Source organism: Chroicocephalus ridibundus, chromosome 14 (assembly GCF_963924245.1).
Source record: "Chroicocephalus ridibundus chromosome 14, bChrRid1.1, whole genome shotgun sequence".
Taxonomy (NCBI): domain Eukaryota; kingdom Metazoa; phylum Chordata; class Aves; order Charadriiformes; family Laridae; genus Chroicocephalus; species Chroicocephalus ridibundus.
Window position 1 is genome coordinate 1,192,340 of NC_086297.1, and position 22,632 is coordinate 1,214,971.

The following is a 22,632-nucleotide window of genomic DNA, read 5'->3' on the forward strand; positions in this document are numbered from 1 at the left end:
TTTCCTAAGGTAATCTAAGAAGTGTGTAAGCAGGCAAGTGAAAGGGACAACTATCACAGAGTCTGTTGAGCCAACACAGACAGGACGCAGGAACAACAGCAAAACCACGGATGAAAGGCAAAGAACAAATGTAATCTTGATACCTTGCGGATCAGGGAATCTCCAAAGCAACACCCGGGCAGACGCATGCAAGCCGAGGACACAGGCACCGCAGAGCAAGAGAGTCCTTGTTAGCGAGAGAGCGAGAGCTCAGACTTGCTGTTCTCACCTGTATTTCGAGGCTTCAAGCAGGCGTGGTTTTCCACTGTGCTTTGATCTTCTTCAACAGCAGGGCAGGAATCTCAGGCGTGTTAGATAAGGTGTCCCTGAAGGTGTCCCTGAGTCCATTACAGACTTAGGTTATCTAAGTGCGGATGTTCTACTTGCGAGCACACACCACTGAACGATTAGTGGGATATATGTGTTGTCTGGCACTCCAGCAGCGAGTCACTTGAGCATGTTTATAGTCCTCCTCACCAGCCTTCCGTTACTTTCCCACAGAATCACAGGCTGGTTTGGGTGGGAAGGGACCTTAAAGCCCCCCCAGTGGCACCCCCTGCCCTGGGCAGGGACACCTCCCACCAGCCCAGGTTGCTCCAAGCCCCGTCCAACCTGGCCTTGAACCCCTCCAGGGATGGGGCAGCCACAGCTTCTCTGGGCAACCTGGGCCAGGGGCTCACCGCCCTTACAGTGGAAAATTTCTTCCTGAGATCTAGTCTAAATCCACCCTCTTTCAGTTTAAAACCTATGTTGGATGCGGGTCTTTTTCCATTGTTTCTTTTACTTTGGGTATATATGGATAGGGATCTCATGGAGACGCTTCTCAAACAGCAAGCTGCCTGAGGCCTCTACATTTGCGTGTAATTCAGGGCCCTGTGTAGGCACCTAGGCAGGAAAGAAAGGTCAACATTAAAATATTTTAGTGGTGGAGCCTCCGTTATGCATTTTGAAATCTTTATTTGCTATGGAAAAAGAGAACTAAGAGAAGTTTTCTGTGCACTATGAATGTACAAAATGCTCTTTACAAAAGGGTCACCATATGCGCAGTCTGTGCCAGGAACTGTTTATGTCAGGCTTCCAGTGGAAGCCTCTCCAGTGCTGGGAATGAAACGGCTGTCTTTCTAGCAAACGAGAACTCAGCCCCAGCGTAATTACTAAGCTTTTTGTGATCTGAGGTATTGTTACTACCAGAGAGAGCCTCGTTTATGGTGAGATGTTTCAAACACAGAAACCACACGAACATGGACTTTTTCTTGCCATGCAGTCGTAGCTACTAACATGGTTCAGGCTCGAGGTAGATATTTAAATGTGACTTCTTAGTGAACACATACTTACGCAGTTAGCCAGTAAGATAAGCTACGTTCCTATAGTCATAGTCAAGCTGAACTGAGATTTCTTTTGCTAAAAAGCTGTTTTCCTTCCATTTAGAATGAAGACAGTCAAGATGATGTTCGGTATTTAATTTGAATTTGAAAATGTCTTTTTTTTTTTCCACATTCTTTCAGCGTTGGTGTGATATCCTGGATACCTATCTTAAATCTTACTCGGAGATAATACATTACGATACCATAGCTTCACTATAAATGCCAGATATTTTCAGCTTTGCAATTTCACTCTCATTCTGTGAACTGATGCGCTGTTGTCATAACGGTTTTGTGGCGTTAATGGATGTATTTTGGGTGGCTGTAGACAGTGCTTGGTCTTCTGTTTCTCATTTAAGCTATGTGCTCCTTGAAATTAGGGTATACTGAAAAATTAATTTCCTCTTAATTTTCGAAGTGTATATCATGTTAGGTGACATTTCCAAAGTTTTTCCTAGCAAACTTACTCTATCTATCTACTGCAACTGTCTGCAGAATACACACATTATGGCACTGTAGAATTTTTTTAAAGGTTTTCACAATGTTGCAAATGTAATGATTTCTTACCAGGCAGTTTATCAACTTGTTTTTATTACTGTCTAAATTTTATAGTGCATATTGCAAGGTTCTTCACTACTTGATATCTTTGAAATGAGATGATGTTGCAGTTAGGCTTTGAAAGCATGTCGTGATGCCAAGTCCGTCAAAGTTGCTTGCAATTATTAAAATAAAAGTGCTTTCCTTGTTTGTCTGTATTTATTTTATTTTCTATCTGTAGAATATTTTATTTTCTGATACTGTTTGAGAGCCTGCTTGCTCTCTGTGTACACCTGAAAAATAGAGGTGGTAATTACTAGCAGTGAACTTACTAAAGCTGTTGTAGGCAGAGGAGATTCTTACCTACGTTTAGTTCGTTATCTCTAATGGGAGTATTCTTAGTAGTGGGGGGTTTTTGTGGTTTTTTTGTTGTCTTGATTGGGTTTTTTGTTTTGTTTTGTTTTTTTAATAAAACCCAAACACATACAGAGTTTGAACTTATTTCCTTTCCCTGTTATGTATTTACATCCAGATCTTGAATACCTGATGCATGCACGGCAACAGCTACTAACCACAGCTAAGCGTTGGGATTCCACTTCTAAGACTATTGTAGAATTTGAGCCTAATGAAACTACTGAATTGGAGAAGAGCCTTCTTACCAGATACCAAATCCCTCTGTCTGCTGACCAGCTATTTACACAATCTGTGCTGGACAAATCATTGACCAAGAGCAACTATCAGTCACGGCTACATGACCTCCTGTACATTGAGGAAATAGCACAGTATAAGGAAGTTAGCAAGTAAGTGATACCTTCATAAAAATACTTCTTAGATATTTCTCGCTGTCCTGTTAGAATGGCAACTGTTTCCGTTAAACCTACGTGATTGTTTAAGATACTAAGTCTTCCTGGCGCTTGGAAATGAAGTTGAGTATGAGCCTGGAAATAGTAACTTGTGATAAAGGTCACTAGCACTTAACAAATACAAGTTACTGATACTCATTTAAAACAAATTGTATGTTTCAGTCTGTGCTCGTGATGGGAGGCGCAAAACAGCTATTGTACAATGTTTTGTTAATGTCTGGATAATAATTATTTTTGTTCATAGTTTTTTGGCGCTCCATACAAAAAGATACTAATAAGAGGAGTAATACTTTTTGTTCCGTGGTGAAAGTAGGTTACAGCAAAGTAATATGTGAAATCTTTGTGTAAAAGGCCTTGGGGGAGTGTAAAATATTTTTCTTTCTTTTTTTTAAGAAAAAAGTTGAATTGTGGGGGGATCAAGCTCTGATCTTGCAATGATGTGGCAGCTGCCTTTATTATATTTATTCTCTAAATAGTCTGAAAAGCTGCTTCTGAATAGAAGTTCCTAATAAAAGGCATATACTATAAGTTTTTTGTTTGTTTTATTATGTAATATCTTTAGGTATCATGTACATATTACCCAACTGGATTAGCTGCATGAACAAATACAGAGTTAGGAAAAAGATGTGAACTTCCCATGCATAGACTCTCATGGGGCCTTTTTTTCCTGTAGATTGGTATTTGTGGTTAAAATTTTGCCTGCGCTCCTGTGGTACGAAAGAGTTTTAAAGTGTTACACTACTCAGAACGGAAAGTCAAAAAGGATTAACTTCCCTTTAACTTAATTTGGTAGCAAATTTAGTTCTATCAATTACTTGAGTTCCAAACCAGCAGTGTCTTTTTAAGATGAACCACTCCTGGAGCTCCAGAGGTTCAGCTGACTCACCCCTCTGGAATTCAGGAAGAAAATACTATGAGTAGTTGTCTTTCTGATGCTTTTAAAGCAGAAAAATGGTTCCATTTCTCTTTTGTATCTCAGATGCAGGGCAGTTTATTGGACTATTTTCATATCTTTCATCGCTGCTGCTGTCTGCTCTTGAGCTGGAATCTGGCATAGGGAGGAATTGTGCTTGAACACTCTTTTCAGCATACAGAAATATTCTCCATCATACCTATTTATAATCAGGTTGACTTTTCTAAGGGCTTTTAAAACAAAAGTGGGTTTAAAGTAAACATTATGAAATATGATATAAAAGTAAACAATATTTTTACTGAGTGAATATTCGCGATGAGAATTATGCTCTCATGCCTCATAGGAAACCAAAGAGCAGCGTGCCCGTGGAAGTGAGAGAGTAATAAGTGACTTCTGTGTGTAATGCTTCCCCTTTGGACAATTTGGTGCAGCGATAAGTTATTGCTCTTCTTTTTCTATCTAGTAGATGAATAAAAGGAAGTTTTAATAATGTTCTTGAAATCATCTGTTTTGATAGTGCTGATGACAGAAATATTCTTTTGATCTTGTAGCTGACCCACTTTATTGCAACAAGGCTCAAACTAGCACACTTTTCTGATCCTCTGCGGCTGAGATCACACACTTGCTGTTCTCTAGTGCAGTGTCAGGGTTGCAAGCCTTGAAATGGGCCCAGAAACACAGACGCAAGTGGGCTGTGATACCTCTGAAGTGGTGCCGTGAGTGAAAATGTTGATGAGCTGCTACTCTCTAATGGGTTTGTGTATCCATGTCGTAAAACTGGTAGGGATGTCAACACGGTCTCTTATGACACGACTGCAATAACACCAGTGTCTGCAGTTCAGATTGGAGTGTATTGTTGGGTTTTAAGAATGTTGATGGTTTCTCACTTTCTAGGAAAACACTGTTTCAGACTTTCTGTGGAATCACCTGAGCAGAGCTGCTGAAAAGCGCTGGATGAAGGTTGCGGTGGCTTTAAAAAGTCTTGAACTCAGTTGTAAGGGAGTTCATTCTGGATAGCCTCAGAGAGCTTTACTTTTAAAAGATGTTTATTCTAATATTTCAAGAGGCATTTGTAAAAGTCACTCCACATGAGTACATCACAAAATAGAGTAATAAAGGTTAGAATAAAGGAGCTGCTGCTGCCCAATTTCCAAATGCAAGCATAGTCTATAAGAAAAAGCTAAATGATGTTCTCGTCCTGATACTAGTTTAATTTTGTAAAGTTTTGCCTACATGCATCTGTTGATGTCTTTAAAACTCTTCCCTTTCTGCCTTGCATGTTCAAAAGAAAAACAGAGTAAAATTGTTGGAGTGGCTAGAAATTACCACGTATTTTCTTGTACGAACATTAAATTGTGCATGAGGTGACACGTAGCTCCTTCCACGCAGCACGCTGGCTGCTACCAGAATTACAGAGCAGATGGATCTGTATCTTCACAGCTGTGAAAACTTAAAATGCTGACTTTGGAAAATAAATTTGCTGTTCTCATTACTATGTCTTAAATGTATTGATATGTAGGTAGGTGTCACACTGCACACCCGTCTGAACTCCAGGTATATAAATGTAAGAGGAAACGTATACAATAAGGAGGTGTTATATGGGGTTTGTTCAGAATGGGTTTATTTGCCTTTTGGGAATTTATTGTTTGTATTGGTACTGGAGTGATTAATGATTTATGAAGTCTTTAATTTCTGTATTTTTAAATATGAACGAGAGGCTTTTTTTTTTTTTTTAGCTAGTTTCATTAACACTGCAGTTAGGCTGGGATTTTGCAGTGCTTAGGAGGAAACGTAAGTTTTTGTTTGATTTCTATAAGCCTGACTGAAAACCTTATTTTGTATGAATCTGGAAAGCAAGGGTGAGGAACGGATGAAAGACACAACTTCTGATTTTTTTTAAATCTAATCCTTAGAGGATTTTGCAGTTTAACAGTTTGCCAGAAGGTGTCGTTTTACTCAATAGAAATTGCTCGATAATCTCTAAGCTCTCCTTCCCTTTACCACAGCAGATCCGGTCTAGTCCCTTCTCAAGACCTTAACTGGTGCCTTGTCTCAGAATGGCAGTATTACTGTTTCCTGGCGCGTTTTTACAAATCCACGTTTGAGAATGAGCTGATGCATATTCAGTAGCATAGGGATTCAGCTTAGGAAAGTTTTAACAAAAGAAATTCACAATAGCAAGTGATTGTATCTTAGTAATAATGCCGAGCTCTTGGTTACTGTGTTACATGCTTTATGTAGTATTTTAACAATCACCTGAATGAGATATGAGCAGTTTGAGACGTTGCTAACTTGCTGATAGCGCCTTTGAATAGTGCAGTGCTTGGATAGAAGAAAGCTTGGTTTTTTTGGTTTTGTTTTGGGTTTTTTTTTTAGCACAGGTGGAAACTGGAAGGATTGCACTTAACTCTAGTGTGCTCCCTGAAGTACGCGCTTTTGAGGGATTGCTTTAACTGTAGCTTCTGCAGTAATCGGCCGTTACTGATGAACCAAACAAATCCGTCTTCATCTCCTGCTTTTTGGGAGTGGAGTGTGAAATTTGAAAGTGACTTAATGCCCGTATTATGTAAAGAGGCAACTATTACCACAAGGGGGCAAACTCGCAATTTGTGTGCAAGACTGACGATTTGCCACATAAGAAAAACTGTATTTGATTGGTTTGGTAGATGATTAATTACCAGGTGAGCTAAAATGTTGGATTTTATTGTTACAGGCTTATGATTATTGACACTGCAGGGCTTAAACGATAAATTACCAGTTTATTAGGTTAAAATAGAAATTATAAGAAGAACGGATCAAATAAAACCAATATGAAATGAAAAGTATTAAAAGAAAATGAATTTTTTTTCCAAGAGATTTTATTTCATTTGTGAAAACCTTTGTGTTTTACTTTTGTTGCAAATTCTGGAAAAAATTGCTGATGAGAAGAGAACAGAATATTGTTAGTGTGACAGACTTTTTCCCCCTTTTGTCCTTTTTAAAACCAGGTTGAAGCAATCTGTTTAAAAAAAACCCCAAGACTCTAGGAGCAGATTACTATGTATTGGGGAGAGGTCAAAGAAGCGTGCTAATAAGTCACTTTAATGTGTTGTGCATGTGACTTCTAGAAAATGGTAACTACAAAGAACGAATGTCTTACGTCTCCGATTACAGGAGGAACTTGCTGCTAATAGGAATTCCGTGGATAGATGGCTTCTGTGGCTGAGCCTGCGATGCCAGTCCCTCATTTCAAATAACATTATCTCATTTTAATGCCTACATCCTGATTTTTTTTTCGAGGCATTTTAATCAGTTCCTCTGAATTATAGGTATAATACCATTTACCTTTTAAGATGTAGATCACCATCGTTGGTGTGCAGCCTGGAAGAGATACATAAGTAGGAATCTTACTCTGTTCTTTACCTGCATGTCTCTCCTTGAATACCTAACATAAGCTTACAAATTATTTAAATTGTAAGAAGTTTTTACTGCTTTGGGACATACACAGCAACTCTGATTCACTCTTAAATTATTTTGGTCTCAGAAAATCTAGTATTTGGTTTTCTCTTGTGAGGGTTCTTTTTTTTAAGCTTCATAGATGTTGATTCTTTTGAATGTATGTTTTATAGGCTATAGTCAAAAGGAAAATGCGTAAACATTCAACAGCCACATACTTGCAAAGGTCCAGTTTGGCTATTTGTAATTGTGTACTTGTTTATGTTTAAAAGTTACCCAGTCAAAATGTCAGGTGGTGAACCTTCAGTCTGAATGCATGAAGTTTCTGTACCTGTGAGCGTTTTTCTGCACTGACTCGATGCTTTCTCGCTCAGGTTCAACATAAAAGTGCAACTGCAGATTGTAGCAAGCTTCATGCTCACCGGGGTTTCTGGAGGTGCAAAGTACGCCCAAAATGGACAACTTTTTGGCCGCTTTAAGCTCACTGAAACACTTTCGGAAGACACTTTGGCTGGACGGCTGGTGATGACCAAAGTCAATGCTGTTTATTTATTGCCTGTCACTAAAGAGAAGTCAGCACAGACCCAAGGAACCAAAGAGAAGGTTTATGAAGCAGCTATTGAGGAGAAAACAAAGGATTATATCTTCTTGAGGGTATCCAGGGAATGCTGCGAAGAACTTAATCTTCGGGCAGATTGTGAAATGCAGGTGAGTCTGAGTGGAAGTGGTTTTAATATGGGAACGGTTTGCATTGTGTCTGTCTTGGCTCCACCCGAAATAATTGCTTGAAGACATGCAAAGGAATTCTGTTATTCATCGTCAAACACAGGAAGCAGAGCCCAGATGAGAATTTCAGATAGGTGAAGTCTTCTTATACGTAAATATACATGTATTTATATGGGTGTGTTGTGTGTATAGATGAGTTAGCATTTGGAAAATAAAATAATATTTTAGAAGTGTTAGAGTAAAAAAACATTTTAATGGATTTAATTTCTGGCAAAATTCTTCTGAGGTGATTAGGCATAGCTTGCAGATTTTTGCTCGTATATCCCATGGTTCTGAGAGTGTGATTTGAAAGTTGTCTTGGACATTATTTTTGCATGTCTGGTTCAAATACGAAGCCCTCTCTATGGACCTCCAAAGGCAAGCTATGTCTTATTTTTGGTTTCCTGCAGGTAGGTGTTTGGGTCGTTCATAGGCTTTCTTCCACCACACCTCCCCACCCCCTCACTCTAAACCCACTCGATGTATTGCTTCCCTCTGCTGCCTGGACTTTTGCCAGCGTAGGCTCTCTGATGTGGCTTCCATCGTTCTGTCCATCATAGCTCTTCTCACCGGAGACCTCAGGAGCCTTTTCTTAACAAAGTCAAAGGAAGGAGTTTTCTATTCCTGGCTTTTATTTTTTTCCCTCTGAAAAAAAATATCTTTGCTGCTCTTGACATAGCCAGCTAGAACTCGGTCTTTGATAACTTGCATCTTTGACTCCTTATTTTTGTATCTTCTCATTCTTTTTAAATCTTACTCTTTTTGTTTCTGTTATTGTGGATTCCACTATTTGTTCCTAGGCCTGAGGTGAGATTAATTTTTAATAAGGTCTGTTGAGGTTATGAATGGTGTTTGTGCTGCTTTCTGCGCCCATGGCAGAACAAAAGGAATGTTGTCCTTCCATGGAAAAGTCTTTAACTTAAAGTATTTCCCTGATGAAGATGATGAGGGTTGGTAGATGGAGGCGTGAGGAAGGTGAATAAATACTTTTATTTTATATCTGTATCCTGTGTTTCAGAATGATAACACTTGCCTCCATGACTCTCACTCTGCTGACACTTATATCCGAGGCAGATGTTTGTCTGTCTTGGAGGCATTCAGTCACAAAATGAGGAGTTATAACACTTTTGCTGGAGAAAATTGTGTTAGCAGTAAGATCAGGCTTTTGTTTACTTTGCAGTTAACAGGAAATGGGTGAGGATACATTTAAGAAAAATAAATAGTGTACTTTGCAAACAAGATAGTGCATTAGATGTAAATGCATGTAAGGGAAGACAAGACAAAGCTGTAGTTAGGTTAAAAGCTTAAACTCCTCACCCATCCCCGGTGTGCGTCCGCTGTAGACCTTGGGATCGATCTTGTTACCAAACAGAAATAACCTCAAATTCAGGTCACTGGAGTTTCTTGACATGAATGCATTTTCACCAAACTATTATCTCCTCCCATTCATTTTGTTTTGGGGAAACATATGCAAGAATCCTAATGTCTTAATTTAACATGGATAATTGGTCTGGGAAGACTTATGTTGTTCTGGGCTCTTGGCTTTGTGTTTGTTTTCTTGAAACAATAATTAAACTTACTAATTGATTCTATCAGAACCTCCACTGGAATGCAAAATGAGCTGCGGCTTCAGTAACTGGCTTATTTTCCTTTGAGCGTCTTACAAGACTTCGCCTGAGACAGCATATCTATTCTGCATTAAAAATTGGGTTCTGAAGTTGTTGTAAAACCATGTAGTGCTTCATACATATATCGGTGAACTGGTAGTCAAATCCTTAAAGTATTACCTATATTTCAATGAATTCTAATTGTGAGGAAATCTTTTGTGATTAAGTATTGACTGAAAATTTGGAAAGGGATCCTCAGGTTAGAGCTGAGGATATAATTTGGATATATAGCATTTTTATTAAAGATGCTGGAAATTTTGCTGTTGCCTTCAGTGCAGGTAGTGTTCCCTATGCGATTCTTAAACATTGACAAAATAGCTTTTATTTCTGTGTGTTTTGGGTAAGTTAGGTGGTTTGCTTCCTTTTCCCTTCTAATAATTAATCTTGGAAACTTCCTGATGGCTTGTTTGGCAGTTCTGGCTTAGCTGTAATGAATAGACAATTCTGCCTTTATCAAGTGCCGTTCACGGAGGTGGGGCAGAGAGAACGGGTGCTTTAAACCCCCTTGGCTGCTGCTCTTCTTGGTGACCAAACTAACATGCGACTGTTTTATTTTTGGAGTGGTTACTCTGTTCTGTGTCCTCTTCTGTGGAACTGGCAATGGATTAACTTCCTTTCCCACTGTTTTCTTATTGTGGAATGTGTATTAAAGCAGGTTACATGCCTCTCCTTCACAGATGGCCTCATTTGGTACTCTGCAACAGCAAATATAACTATTTGTTTCAATCCAAACTGCATTAAAACCAAAACAAATCATAAGCTGTTAAAAACAGTGGTGAATGCAGGTAGATAATAAGAGGTATTTAATGCTAGGCACCTTGCTCGGACTCCCAGGAGGGGCTGTTACACCGTTGTTCAGATGAGCATCACAGATTTTCTGCATTTAAATTATCATTGTTATATTGGATGGTCTTTTGTTAGCCCTGGATCTGTCTGAGGAAAGATCTTTTTCCTGTATAGATCAAACTGTGAGGCTGGGACCATTGCATTTGTGTGGAAGCCTTTTTCCAAACATCTGGGGGACGTTGTTGGGTGGACAGAGGGGCGCCGGGTGGAGCTGGGTAGGACGGAGCTTCGGAAGGAGGCCCGAGGGCCCCCTCGGCAGGACGAGCTGGCCCTGTCGTTCTTGACGAGTGCCAAACCACGCTGCTTTTGAAGACCAGGGTATTTACTAAAGTAGCCGTGAAATACATGGTGGAACAGTGGGGAAAAAAGATTCTTAAACGTTCGTGTGTCCTACTTAAAAAAAGTTTTCCTAGCAGTTACGATCACTTCAGTGAACTCCATGTTGTTACCACCCTTTCTTCAGAGTTATGGCTATACATCTTGCTGTAAAACGTGATAAAGGTGAAAATTTAATGTCTTTCCATCTGCCAGAGATGGGAAGTTACTGGCTACATTCTGCAGCGATACAAGCAAACATTGTTAATCTACAGCAAAGCTAGTGTTGAGTTTACATGCTATATAATAGTATGAACGGTGTAATATTTAAATATGCTAGGAAAAGGAAATGCTACGAGCTGCATTTTGCAAATCCTTTTGAAGGAGATGATCTTCAAGTAGGAAACATTGCTGGTGCACAAGAGGGTTTTTACAGCTGCGATCCCCGAGGTAGGAAGTGACTTCTGGGCAGATAACAGAGCGTCAGGCCCAACAAGCAGTTAAATCTAGAAGGCTAAATTATTCCTCCATAGGAGCAATTCCCCTCCATAGGAGAAGTTTGTATGGTTTGTATGGCTCTGGGTGAGGCATGTCGTGTTTAGAGACATGATTGTCTGCTTTTCCAACTCTTTTTCCCGCTCGCCCCCCCCATTTTTCCCAAGTTTGCTGTCTTATTTTGATAACCACAGGTATCTTTAGTGCAACATATTGGGTTTTGTTTGTAATGTATATGGGAAACTTATTTTAGTTGACAAGGACTTTTTAAAGTCTTTATATAAGTTGTTATAAAAGATAATTACAAAAATATATTCTAGTATTGCTTTGTGTTTGTTGAACTTTCTGGTCGGTAGCAATAATTATCGTGAGATTAAAGCATGATTAAGTAATGATGGACTGATTAAGAGAGAATTGGTGCGTGCTAGAGGAGAAAATGAATAGATCTGAGACCAGGTTTTTGCTTTGGGCACGGGGGGTACATTTAGAATGACGTGTCGCCCCTGTGGCGTTTCCCTGGGAGGGCAGGGGGTGTCCGTCTGCACCTTCGCCCCCTCTCCTCAGGGACGGTGCCCAGGTACCCGCTGCAGCTCGTCTGTTCCAATTTTTCTCCTCTCTTAATTGGTAGTACAGAACCAGCTTCTCTAAAGTGGGTATGCAAGCGATCAGTAAAGATGACCGTAGAAATTTTAAATATTAGGGGTCTGCTTTGTATGGGTGCTTTTCCAGACGGGCTGCGGTAATTTGGCTGGCTGTTCGTCAGCATGCGCACAATTCATTGTAAATCTCAGAAAGGTACTTATTTACTCGTATTTAATCACAAAATGCTCATTAGAGTTCTAGCACAGTAATTACCCAAGCACTTAGCAATAGATAGCATTGCTTTGAAAAAAACCTAAAAATGTGTGTCAGTCACTTGCAGTTCTTCAGCAGCTTTGGGTGTTTTTGTGCTGTTTTATATTAGTGCAAATCTGTGTCACATTTTGTATAAAGGCTTCTGTGTTGTTAACATTTAGTTCTTTGACACAGTGCTCTGATCAGATTAATTTGATTTTGGAGAGATTAATAATTGCAAATTTAAATACGTGTGAATGGTAACCTGAGCGAGCTGTTTCTATGAGTTGCTTCCCCAGGAGCTGCTTTTATCCAGTGTTCAGACTTAGCATGTGTTTTTCTCTTTGCTCTTTTAGTGTGTGTGTAATATACAAACTAACTTCACTATCCGTCGTTCAGTTCTGAATTTACTCGGGGATGTCACCGTGCTCTGCTTGTTGTTTCTGGCTTTGTACCAGGATTTTGTTGGGTTTATCTTTTATTTACTAATATTAAAATATAAGTAATTGAGAGAACAAAAAAAATGAATGTATTGATAAGCAACTAATGTTAGAAATTAACTTTTGGAGAGTTCTAACAGTTGAACATAAATGGTGAGTTATATTGTACCAGAGTGTTTGACTAGAAATAAATAACGTTTGGGTTTTATCTCTGCTGGTCACACATCCGATTTATGTCATCTGGTGATCTGTAAAAATTTCTCGCCTGTCACTGTTTCAAGGTTGCTCTTACAAAAAGGGATGAAAGCTTATATTTTTAAAAACAATGTTTTAGGACAATAATATTTTCTGGAAGTATTTTTTGTATTCCAAAAATAACTTCAAGAATGTTTTCCCTTTTTGTGAAAGTACAGTGGAATCTAACCTTAAAAGTCAAACCACAAAATTACATTAGAGCAAATGCTGTGTTTATCTTTGCTTAAAAAAAAAAAAAGGAGCAAGTTAATTTTATTGCAGATCTTTTGATTGAATGATGTTTGCTGTTTTCTTCTGAGAGTCGGTAGTTTACAGGAAGATAAAAATGTCTCATATGCAGCAAAGTCTAACGAGTGTTTCCTAAGTTTATCGGTTTTGGTTCACCTGTTCATTTATTCATTCATTTTGTGCTGCAGGTTGAACTCCAGTTTCAGTTAAATCGCTTACCCCTCTGTGAAATGCATTATGCCTTGGACAGGATTAAGGACAACAGTATTTTGTTTCCAGATGTCAGCATGACTCCCACCATACCCTGGAGTCCCAACAGGTACAAGAATACAAACGCTTTAATATCAAAGATTGTATGGTAATGCAGTACTGAATTTCTCATAACAGATGGCTGAAATCTGCCCTGGAACAAGAAACGTGCCTTGCTCTTCATTAAGGGTGAGGATGGTTCAGAGGAGGGAGCGAAACCGTTCTACCCAAACCAAGCAAACTGATCCTCTGAGGACTGGAGTCTGTGACTGGTTTTCCCTGCGGGTCAGCCGTGGGTTTATAGGCATTGCAGCTGTAGCTGTAGGAAACAAATGTGCTGCTGTTGTTTACTGTTGTGCTGGTCTTCACTCAAAACGTGCGCGGTACTTCTAGGAATGGAAATACCAGTTACGAGGAGCTTGCTGGGCAGGAACTTCTGTGTGCAAGGAGCGATCCGTTAGTGCCTTCTGAGTTTGATGTAACGAGCCCAAATTGGGATATATCACTGAGCGGGATGACTAAGAAAGGTGTGGGAGTGATTCTTGGAAGGACCGGCATTGCACTTGCAAGCAGTCCTGAGAGTCTTTGTATACATGCCATACAGCTTCCTTTATGAAATGTAAACCCCTCTGTTATAGAAATACTTTTAAGGAAACTTAAGGCTGATGCAGTGAAAAGAGTTTATCTCAAAGAGGAAAATTAGGGAAGAGGCACGTGGGGCTGTGTTGCTCAGGGAATATGGTCAGTATTCTTGCTGCGGAGGGAAGGATAAAAGAGGCACGAGGTTTCTGTACTTCGAAACCAGGGAAATGAGCGGTATGTGGAACCGATCGCCTGTACAGCATGCGATGAGTTGTGTGGGGTCTCGAAGGTGAGAATTAAGAGCGTGATTGTGATGCAGTACAAATCAGAAGATAGCTCAAGGATTAAAAGGAAAGCGATCTGGCCGGAAACCTGAGACAGTGAGATAATGTAAGGCAAACATTACTGGAAAAAATTTAGTTTGTCTTTGGAAGTGCAGGAGGGACAGAGACGATGGCAGGGTGGGTGCAGTGTTCTGGGTGAGGATGCTGCATCCATCAAAGCTTTGACAGTAAAGGCAGAAAGAAGGGAATGGGTTTTGCATAGTTACGCTACAAAGCTTATGGAGGTCAATGACAATCTTTTCACTTAGTTAAGTTTTGAGTGAATCTTACAAGGAAATAGCGTTTAGGAATGGTTTGGAAGTAAGCAGTGATTTCAATAAAAAGAAGGTAAGTCAAGTAAGCTAGAACTTTGTCCCCTCGATTTATGTCAGGAAATTTCTATTTACAGAAATTTACACACCGGTTGCAGTTGATACAATTTATTTGTATAATCTTTTAATATTTGTGTATATATCTATAAAAAGTGATACATGTAATGATTGTAGTTCAGCTTAAGTGAATGTAATAAGCATGTTTTTTTTTTTCCATCCGGTGGCTTGGTTTGCCCCACCTTAAGATTCAGTACTTCTGTCTGACTCCAGACTCTCTGTCCCTCTGTTTTTCTTCTGTTTTTGTTCTGCGTGCCTGTTACTTTTCAGTGTTTCCTAGACTTTCCTGCCAGCTTGTTGTTCATAGCTGTCTTAAAAGTTAGGAATTCAGTCAGTTCCCTCTTGATTCTACTCCCTGTTGCTAACTACTACCAAATAGAACCTTTCCCAGCGTGTAAGAGGCTTGTCCCAGAGCAGATCACGTTACTGAAGTATGGCCACATGTGCCACAGTGACAGGTGGGTTTTACTGTGCGTGTCTACTTTTAAATCTGTCAGTGGGAACATTAAAAACCGTGTCTACAAATCTTTAACCTCTTCTGCTCGTTGGAATTTTCTGAAAGCATCTTCCACTTAATGCTGGTATTGCTAGCTGGTTACAGCAAAAAGCCTTTTTTTTTTTTCTTCTTCTAGACTGCTTTCTCATTAGAGGTATGTGCCTTAATGATCTCAAGAAAAAACAGAAGAGAAGTTTGTAGTTAATTGGTAGCCATTGGTTTTTTAATTGTTTTTGAATTTCATGGTAGATAGTTTTTACCAAGCCCTGGGGTTGTGTAACTATTGACTTTTAAAGTTGGCAATGTAAATAATGCAGGGAAGGAACATAACTAATAGTACGTTTTGCATAGCAATGGGAGAAAATTACTGTACGTCTCCTTGCTTTTGTGCTCAGGTGATGGTGCAGCATATATGTTTTCTAAAATGTGTACTCTTCGGGTTAATTATTGTGAGGTGAGATAATGTAAATTGAGAAGTAATTAGATTCCTTTTGAGGAAAAAACCACAGCTGGCTGATTGCAAATATTGTCAAAGTATTGCGATTAAAGCATGTGATTGTTTTGCTAGACTTGTTGATCTGTTTCGAGGTGCCTGAGAATGACGCAATCAATACAGTAGCGTATGGGCTCTTTTATTTCTTTAAAGCTTTTAAAATCTTACCTCGTTTATTTCTGACCAACAGCGGAGTCTCCTCGCTTCTGGTTTTAACTTCTGTTGTCTCCTTGTGTGCAGACAATGGGATGAGCAGTTGGACCCTCGACTAAACGCTAAGCAGAAGGAGGCTGTTCTGGCTATCACTACTCCACTGTCCATACAGCTGCCTCCTGTTCTTATCATCGGTCCCTATGGGACAGGAAAAACCTTCACTCTGGCTCAGGCAGTCAAGCACATACTCCAACAACAGGATACTAGGTGAGATGGGGCACTGAATGCACCGCAGTACTTGAGTGGCAGAGAAGATGTAATTCTTTGCTTAAATTCAAGTGAAAGGTAGAAATAGAGAATTTCCATCCAGCTTAAAAACAAACAAAACCCCAAGCCATCTGTCATTGTTTTGAATGATGAGGTAATTTTATTGTCTTAGCCTGTATTTTCCCTTCAGAACAAAACTAAATAAAATTAACGATATGTAGAAAGACTGTGATTTGCTCGATATGGAAAGTTTTGCAGAATGCTAGATAGAAAAGCTGTTCCTTACTTAAAATCAAGTCTAGATTAATAATCATAAAATAATTATTGAAAAACTGTTTGAATTTTAAATCTTTTCATAGCTGAAGGATTTGAGTTAAAGGGCTGAATCATGCCAACTATGGTAGGTTAGTGACTAGTTCCATTAAGAGAAAAATGTGCAGGAAGATGGCCACTGTCTCCTTTTTTTTGTATTCTACTGCTTTGAATTGTTTTCTGTTTCTTCATTGCTTTTTTATTTGCACCATTTATTCCAGCAGGATTCTCATTTGCACCCATTCTAATAGTGCTGCTGATCTCTACATAAAGGATTATTTACATCCATATGTAGAAGCAGGCAACCCCCAGGCAAGACCTCTCAGGTATTTTTTTAAGGCTTACTATGTATCTATAAAATACTATTCTTAAGAAAAGGTGTCTATAAAAAAGGTTAAAGAACTTCTAAAACATAAAAGCATATTGGCGTTACCAGCAGTGCTTTTAAAAACATAGACTAAAAAGAATGTGAAACATTGTCAACGTAATTTTGGGTCATTTGTTAAATAAAAATAAAGACATCCTTTTTTAAGCTTTTATTATTCTATTGATAAATGTGTCTTTCCTAATGAGCAAACTTTTGATGTGCTCCTCTAAAAGCTACTGTGATAAAATAAAATGGACTTTAATTGTATTTTAATTCCAGAAAATTTTGACTTACACTTGTAATGATCATTTGGAAAGCGGGGCTACCCACCTGGCTTTTTGAAGAAAAATGTTGGTGTCATAGGGTACATATTTAGAGAATCACGTGCAAGTAGTTTGGTCTCTTCTGATAAGTCAGTTTGAAGCCATTGTATATGTGGTTAAATGTACTTACCGTGGGTGTTTGGGGGAAATCAGGTAAGGAAAAAATTGAAGAAGAGGTGGAAGCTTTAAGAGCGAGGAGGGTCAACTTGCATAGAGATAGTTAAGGAGGGTTTACTTATGGGCAGAAACCTGCCCCAGGAAATATTTTGCACAGTAATCACGATATATAATGTGTACTGCTAGCTTGGTATATGTTTTTTAAATTATGGGCATCATTTTCTGAGTGCCAGTATGTGAGTTTATTATATTACTAAGAAAATGAGTCTGTATGTTTACTTGTTAGCTATTAAAAGCCATCCTGGACTTATATTTTATGCGGTGTCAGTAAAGCCGATGAAGTTATGTGAAAGGGCTAGATTTACAACAGGTGTAAATTCTCTTAGATTTGCTGGCGTTAGTTGCCGTGTGACATTTTACAGACGCCGAGGATCTGACCAAGGCAAAGGTGGCAGCTTATTTTTGAAGTTACCTTTGATCTGGTTGTATTTTAACACAGATTGTCTTAAGGTGATTCGTAAAGCACTTTGTGATGAAAAGCATTGTGTGTTGTCTTGATTTTTGTGGTGGGTAAAAATGCGTGTAACTAACACTTTTGGGAATATCACAGTGTGATTTAACAGCGCCAGGAGTTAAAGTTAAATACAGTTTTATTGTTGTTGCCAGGTTTTTGCTACCTTCTTTTATGTTCTGTATTCAACTATATAGTCCAATCTCAGAAATACTTATGAAAACCATACGTAAACAAAAGTGGGATTTTGCTTATGGTTAAAATATAAATACGTATTTGCCGAGAAAATTACAGCACATAATTTAAAAGTCACCGAATGTTTGAATTTAAGTATAATTGCCATAGTATTTGTTATGAAGCTTCAGAAAGTGGTGCTGGAGATTGCATGATGTTGTTCAAATAGTCACGATGCCTCTAGGAAAAGTTGCAGTTTTAGAAAATGGAGGCACCTCTGGAATTGTGTAAATATATATACACATTTATTTGTGGATCCACACGCATGTGTGTTTTCAAATAAAAAATATTATGTCTAATTGAGAAGCATACGTTGTTTGAAAGCTGACTCCATGGCGGCCTGGTCTGGCGGGAGTTAAAGGGTCAATTTATCTGAACTGAAAGCTAGAGCTACGTGAGCCTCCTGGCATAAAATTAATTATGGATCTCTTACCTTTCTTACTGGCTGCTGTCAAGATACGTTTTCAAATTAAATTCGTTATCGCTAGTTTAAAGAGGCTGCTCTGAGCCTCCTGCAATATTGTAAAGGAAACATGGAGTAGAAAGAGTTAATTATGAACGCTGGATGTGCTGCTTGCAGAGTTTGATGTGGTTTAAGTGGCTGAAGAGTTTGCTTTAGGTTTTGTTCCTCATTTACTCTACAAGTGATGAGTTGGGTGAATAGAATCCGTGCTAAAGATGTTTGCATAGCTTAGTGCGCAACACCATAATATTTATGTTGTTTTTAAAGAAGGACAGCTTAATTATTTACCGTTGGGTTCTGAAAGCTGTAGATATTTCCGTAAATTTCGATGGGTAAGACGTACACACTAAATAAATTATCCTGCCGGTGATACGACACAACAATTCGAAGCCCAGAGTTTGGGGGTTTCTGTTTAAATATCATGTTATAAATTAATATTTTTTCCTAACAAAATAACTTGCTGTGCCCTTTGGAAAATGCAAAGTCAGAATGAACACCAAGAATTCATGTCGAGTCTCAGTTCTGTACCTAAATAAAATTTAATTAAATTTAAAAATGAAAGTTAGTTGTATCCATATGCTAGTTTTGTATGTAATACTAGGGGAAAATGAAGAAGGGTGACATTGCTCTTATCTGCATTTTTAATATTTTTATCTTTATTTTTTCCTAAATATGTTATTGCTAACTATCAGTTCAGCAATGACAGACTGTAAGTTGATTCTGTTTAAAAGATCTCAGCTGAAATCTCTTTGGGTCATTTTTGTAACTATTTTGATCATAACGTAGGTGCGTAAGTACCGCACGTGGCCTGAAACCAGGTAACTCCAGTACGTGGCTGCTAGCATCAGGAAATACCCAGACTATAAAAATTAATCAATCGAAGCAGATCAGAATTTGAATTAAAAAAAACCCCAAAACCCAAACCAAAACGCCGACAGGTTTTAAAGGACCACTGCCCTGTTTTCCAGTTTGCCTGGAGTAAAGTTCTCATACTGAAAACGGTACTAATTTATCTTATCAAATGCTAGTTTGTAAAATAAATGCCTCTTTAGCCAATTACTTTCTTTTTCTTGAAACTCTCGCTTCTATCTTATGCCTATCCTCAAAGGAAGATTGATTTAAAAAGTTAACTGTCAGGCTGTAAGACAGCTCTTTCACGTGTTTTCTGCATCCCGAGGAGCGTACTTGTTCCTGAGAATGAGCCTCCCCTTGGAGGTGGATGAAAAGAGATGGAAGAGGGAAATCAGGTGCTTTTAAAGTTTTCTTTAGGCTTCTTGGGACTACTTAGATTTTTTTTTTTTAATTTTTTTATGTTTTTTTTTAGCAGAGGCATGAAACGAGACTGCTAGATTCTGTGTTCTTTTTGCTTGAGGGATTGCAGGTGATCTGAAACAAAGATCTTTTGACTGCACAAAATCTGAGGAGCTGGGATTGGAGTTTATCCAAGAAGATTTCTTTGGAGCCCAGCCTGAAGGGAGAATCCCGGCCTTTTTATCAAGAGCTGGGAGGAATTAGTGTTTTCCAGTTCAGAACAGGGAAAAGAAGTTTTGAAAAACGTAAATTTAGTCCCCATTCACTCTGTCGTAGGGAGCCATGAGGAGTCACTTGCAGGACAGGGGTGCAAATGAACCTCTGTTTAGCCTTCCTCGGAGGTTCTGACTCTCGACTCCCACTTTATTCACTTTTAGAAATGTATTTTAAGTGATTTAAGAGCAATCCCAGCCTGAAACATGAACAAGGAAATGATTGTGAATCTTAATTACCGAGTTAAATTCACTGCTTTTGCAAATAGTCTACTGTACAAATTGATACTTTGATGGAACTTTATCAATGGAAGCAAACCACAGAAAATTAGAAAATACTCAATTTAACTAGCATTTTATAGAAATACTTGGGCAAATTTCTTTTTTGGCATAATGGCTGGAAAGTTGATGGAAACATAGACAGGTTAGCTGGCAGCTCGTTCCATTCTTTGCCTCATTGGCTAGAATTCCACAGAAATTAAGGCTTTCGTAGATACCCAGATGCCACATTTAGAGATAAAAGTGGTATGACTTTCCACGTGAAATGCAGATGCTGTGCATGTTAACCCAGCATTAGTAACTACAGTGGGTACATTCAGTGCTTTTGTTTGCAGAAGACTGAGTCCCTCGTCTGTAGTCTGTTGGGATTTCCATTTTAATGTGGTTCTCTCTCTGTTCACTGGTAATTTCACTGCCTGTGGTTTGGGTAAACCTGAGCCTTCAAGGTTTTAATTTCTCCAGAATTAAAGTCTTGATGTGAGGAAATACACTCTTATGTGAGCTGTAGCTGGGTTTTGGTTTTGTAGCTGCAGTTTTTGCTCATCTTTGTACCTATAGCTGCACACCAATAGAACGCAGGTACTGATGAATGTTTGATTAGTGACTGCCCGACGCCGCTGGCGTTCGGGTACTCTGCGTAGGCAGGTGTTGAGATGAGAAGGTGAGTGCCTGCTTTAATCCGAAGTTAAGGGTGTGTTGCAGGGGGAAATGTTATGATTCATGTTAAGCTGGTAAAACCCGTTTTTGTAATGGGTTCCTCTAGCTTTCAGGAAAAAAACCCTAATAATGAAATTACAGGAGATTTTATTAGCCCAAATCGCACCTGAGAAAGAAATCGCTTGTTCAGTGTGGCTTACTTGCATCATGACATTTTCCAAGTAGTCACATCTGGCAGGTGTTTTTATGCCAATGGCGAATAATAGCTCTGGGATACCTTTTTGATCTCACATCAAAATAAAAGAAATGAATGGGTAAGCAGCAATGCAGTTTGAAACGCTGTCAGCCAATCTGTGAGTCACACATAGCTGAATTTTTGTACTAAAAGACAGTGCATGGTATAATAATGTCTAATAACCATAATATTTTGCATTTCAATAGCACCTTTCATCCAAGAATCTCAAAGTGCTTTACAAACATAAACTCCCGATAAACTCATTAATCCTCACAGCGCTCCTGTGGGGCGGTAGGTGAGCGTTACCTGCAGTTAAGAGTGAGAAACTAAATCGTGTAAAAGCTGCCTGAGTGGCTGGGGTGAAGAGAGCAGGGCTTCTCCGGCTACCTGCCTCCAGCCATCGGGCCATGGCTGCGTGTTGTTACATCGATGTCATAACGCTTTATCAAATACAGATTGTCAGTTTGATGGCTGATAAGAAACAAATATACTGGGGTAACGTTAGAAGGTTCATGTTGTGAGAATGGTGCCGGAGTGTATCGTGTGCTCCCGGGCTGGGCCCAAATAATTGTTTCTCTCACGTTATACGGAACTGAGCTGTAATTTTCAGACGTGGTTGGACACGTGATATCCACAGTCTGGCCACTGCAAACATGTTTTGCACTTAGGTGCCTGATTACACTTTTCTAAATACTTCATTAATGATGTGGGATTTCTAATATGGACGCAGGAGAACTTAATCAGAAGAAAATAAATGATGAATAGATAAACCAAACAGCATTAAATCCCATATTTAGAACTGAAATTTGTTGAAATAATCTTAATTTTCTTTGGAATAAATTAAAGTAGCTTTAATTCTAAATATTAAAATCTGTACAATAGTCTCCTGGGGTTTAAAGCTTCCACTTTAGATCCACAGTTTGTACTCGATACAGATCCTGTTTGTGCGGAACACCCCGTACAGCAGCCCTTGACGTCGTTATCCAGATCCGCAGCTGATGTGCTTTGGCGTATTTCTGTAGCCATCGGTGGGGTTAGTTATACGCTGTTTTCTGGGGCATAGTCTTTGTGTCTTCCCTGTTCCTCTTCCATTAGACTGGTCGTAACATTTCATCACTTTTTAAAAAAAAATTCGTCGTCGATCTCATGATACGATGATTGAAGTCCCGTGCTCTGCTGGCAATGTCCTGGTATTTGAGAGTCTAGCCGTCCTTTTCGGCACTGCTGGCGGGTGCTTTTATACGGTGTAGTGTAATTATGGCCCTGCGTGAGAAAAAAGTGAATATACTTCCTGTTTGGTTGTTATGACTGAGACATGCAGCGTGTGTGTAAGAAGTACAGGATTTTATTAATGGCTTTTTATTTTTATTTTTTTATTTTTTTAAAGATCCTTTGGCTGCAGTTGAAATGTGCAGACCACTGCAGCTCGGTCACTTCCAAGACTGTGGGCTATATTTATATTTCATCTGAGGAAATGTTTCTTCTACATGAGTTTACTGATAGTTTAAAAGGAAATAGACGTTGATTTGAGGGTCGCAGAACTGAAACGTATGAAGAATGTACAGATTTTCACATGTGAATGAATCCTTGGTAACTGTTTTGTGTATGTAGTATTGCACTGCAGCAAATAATGGAAGGGAAATCCAAGACATTTTAGCATGTAATT

The 22,632-nt window shown here is 39.0% G+C and overlaps 1 protein-coding gene across 4 annotated transcripts in view; it reads left to right on the forward strand.

Annotated features, from left to right (window-relative positions):
* The window catches only part of HELZ (helicase with zinc finger), a 90,266-nt gene that overhangs the window by 33,959 nt on the left and 33,675 nt on the right, over positions 1 to 22,632 (forward strand). For 3 of the 4 annotated variants that reach the window (XM_063351929.1, XM_063351931.1, XM_063351932.1), the window contains 5 exons: positions 2,470 to 2,737; positions 7,523 to 7,856; positions 13,182 to 13,312; positions 15,766 to 15,945; positions 16,479 to 16,583. In XM_063351929.1, the coding sequence (XP_063207999.1) occupies positions 2,470 to 2,737; positions 7,523 to 7,856; positions 13,182 to 13,312; positions 15,766 to 15,945; positions 16,479 to 16,583 (1,018 nt within the window). The remainder of the gene's footprint in view (positions 1 to 2,469; positions 2,738 to 7,522; positions 7,857 to 13,181; positions 13,313 to 15,765; positions 15,946 to 16,478; positions 16,584 to 22,632) is intronic. The other variant, XM_063351930.1, reaches the window with a different exon arrangement.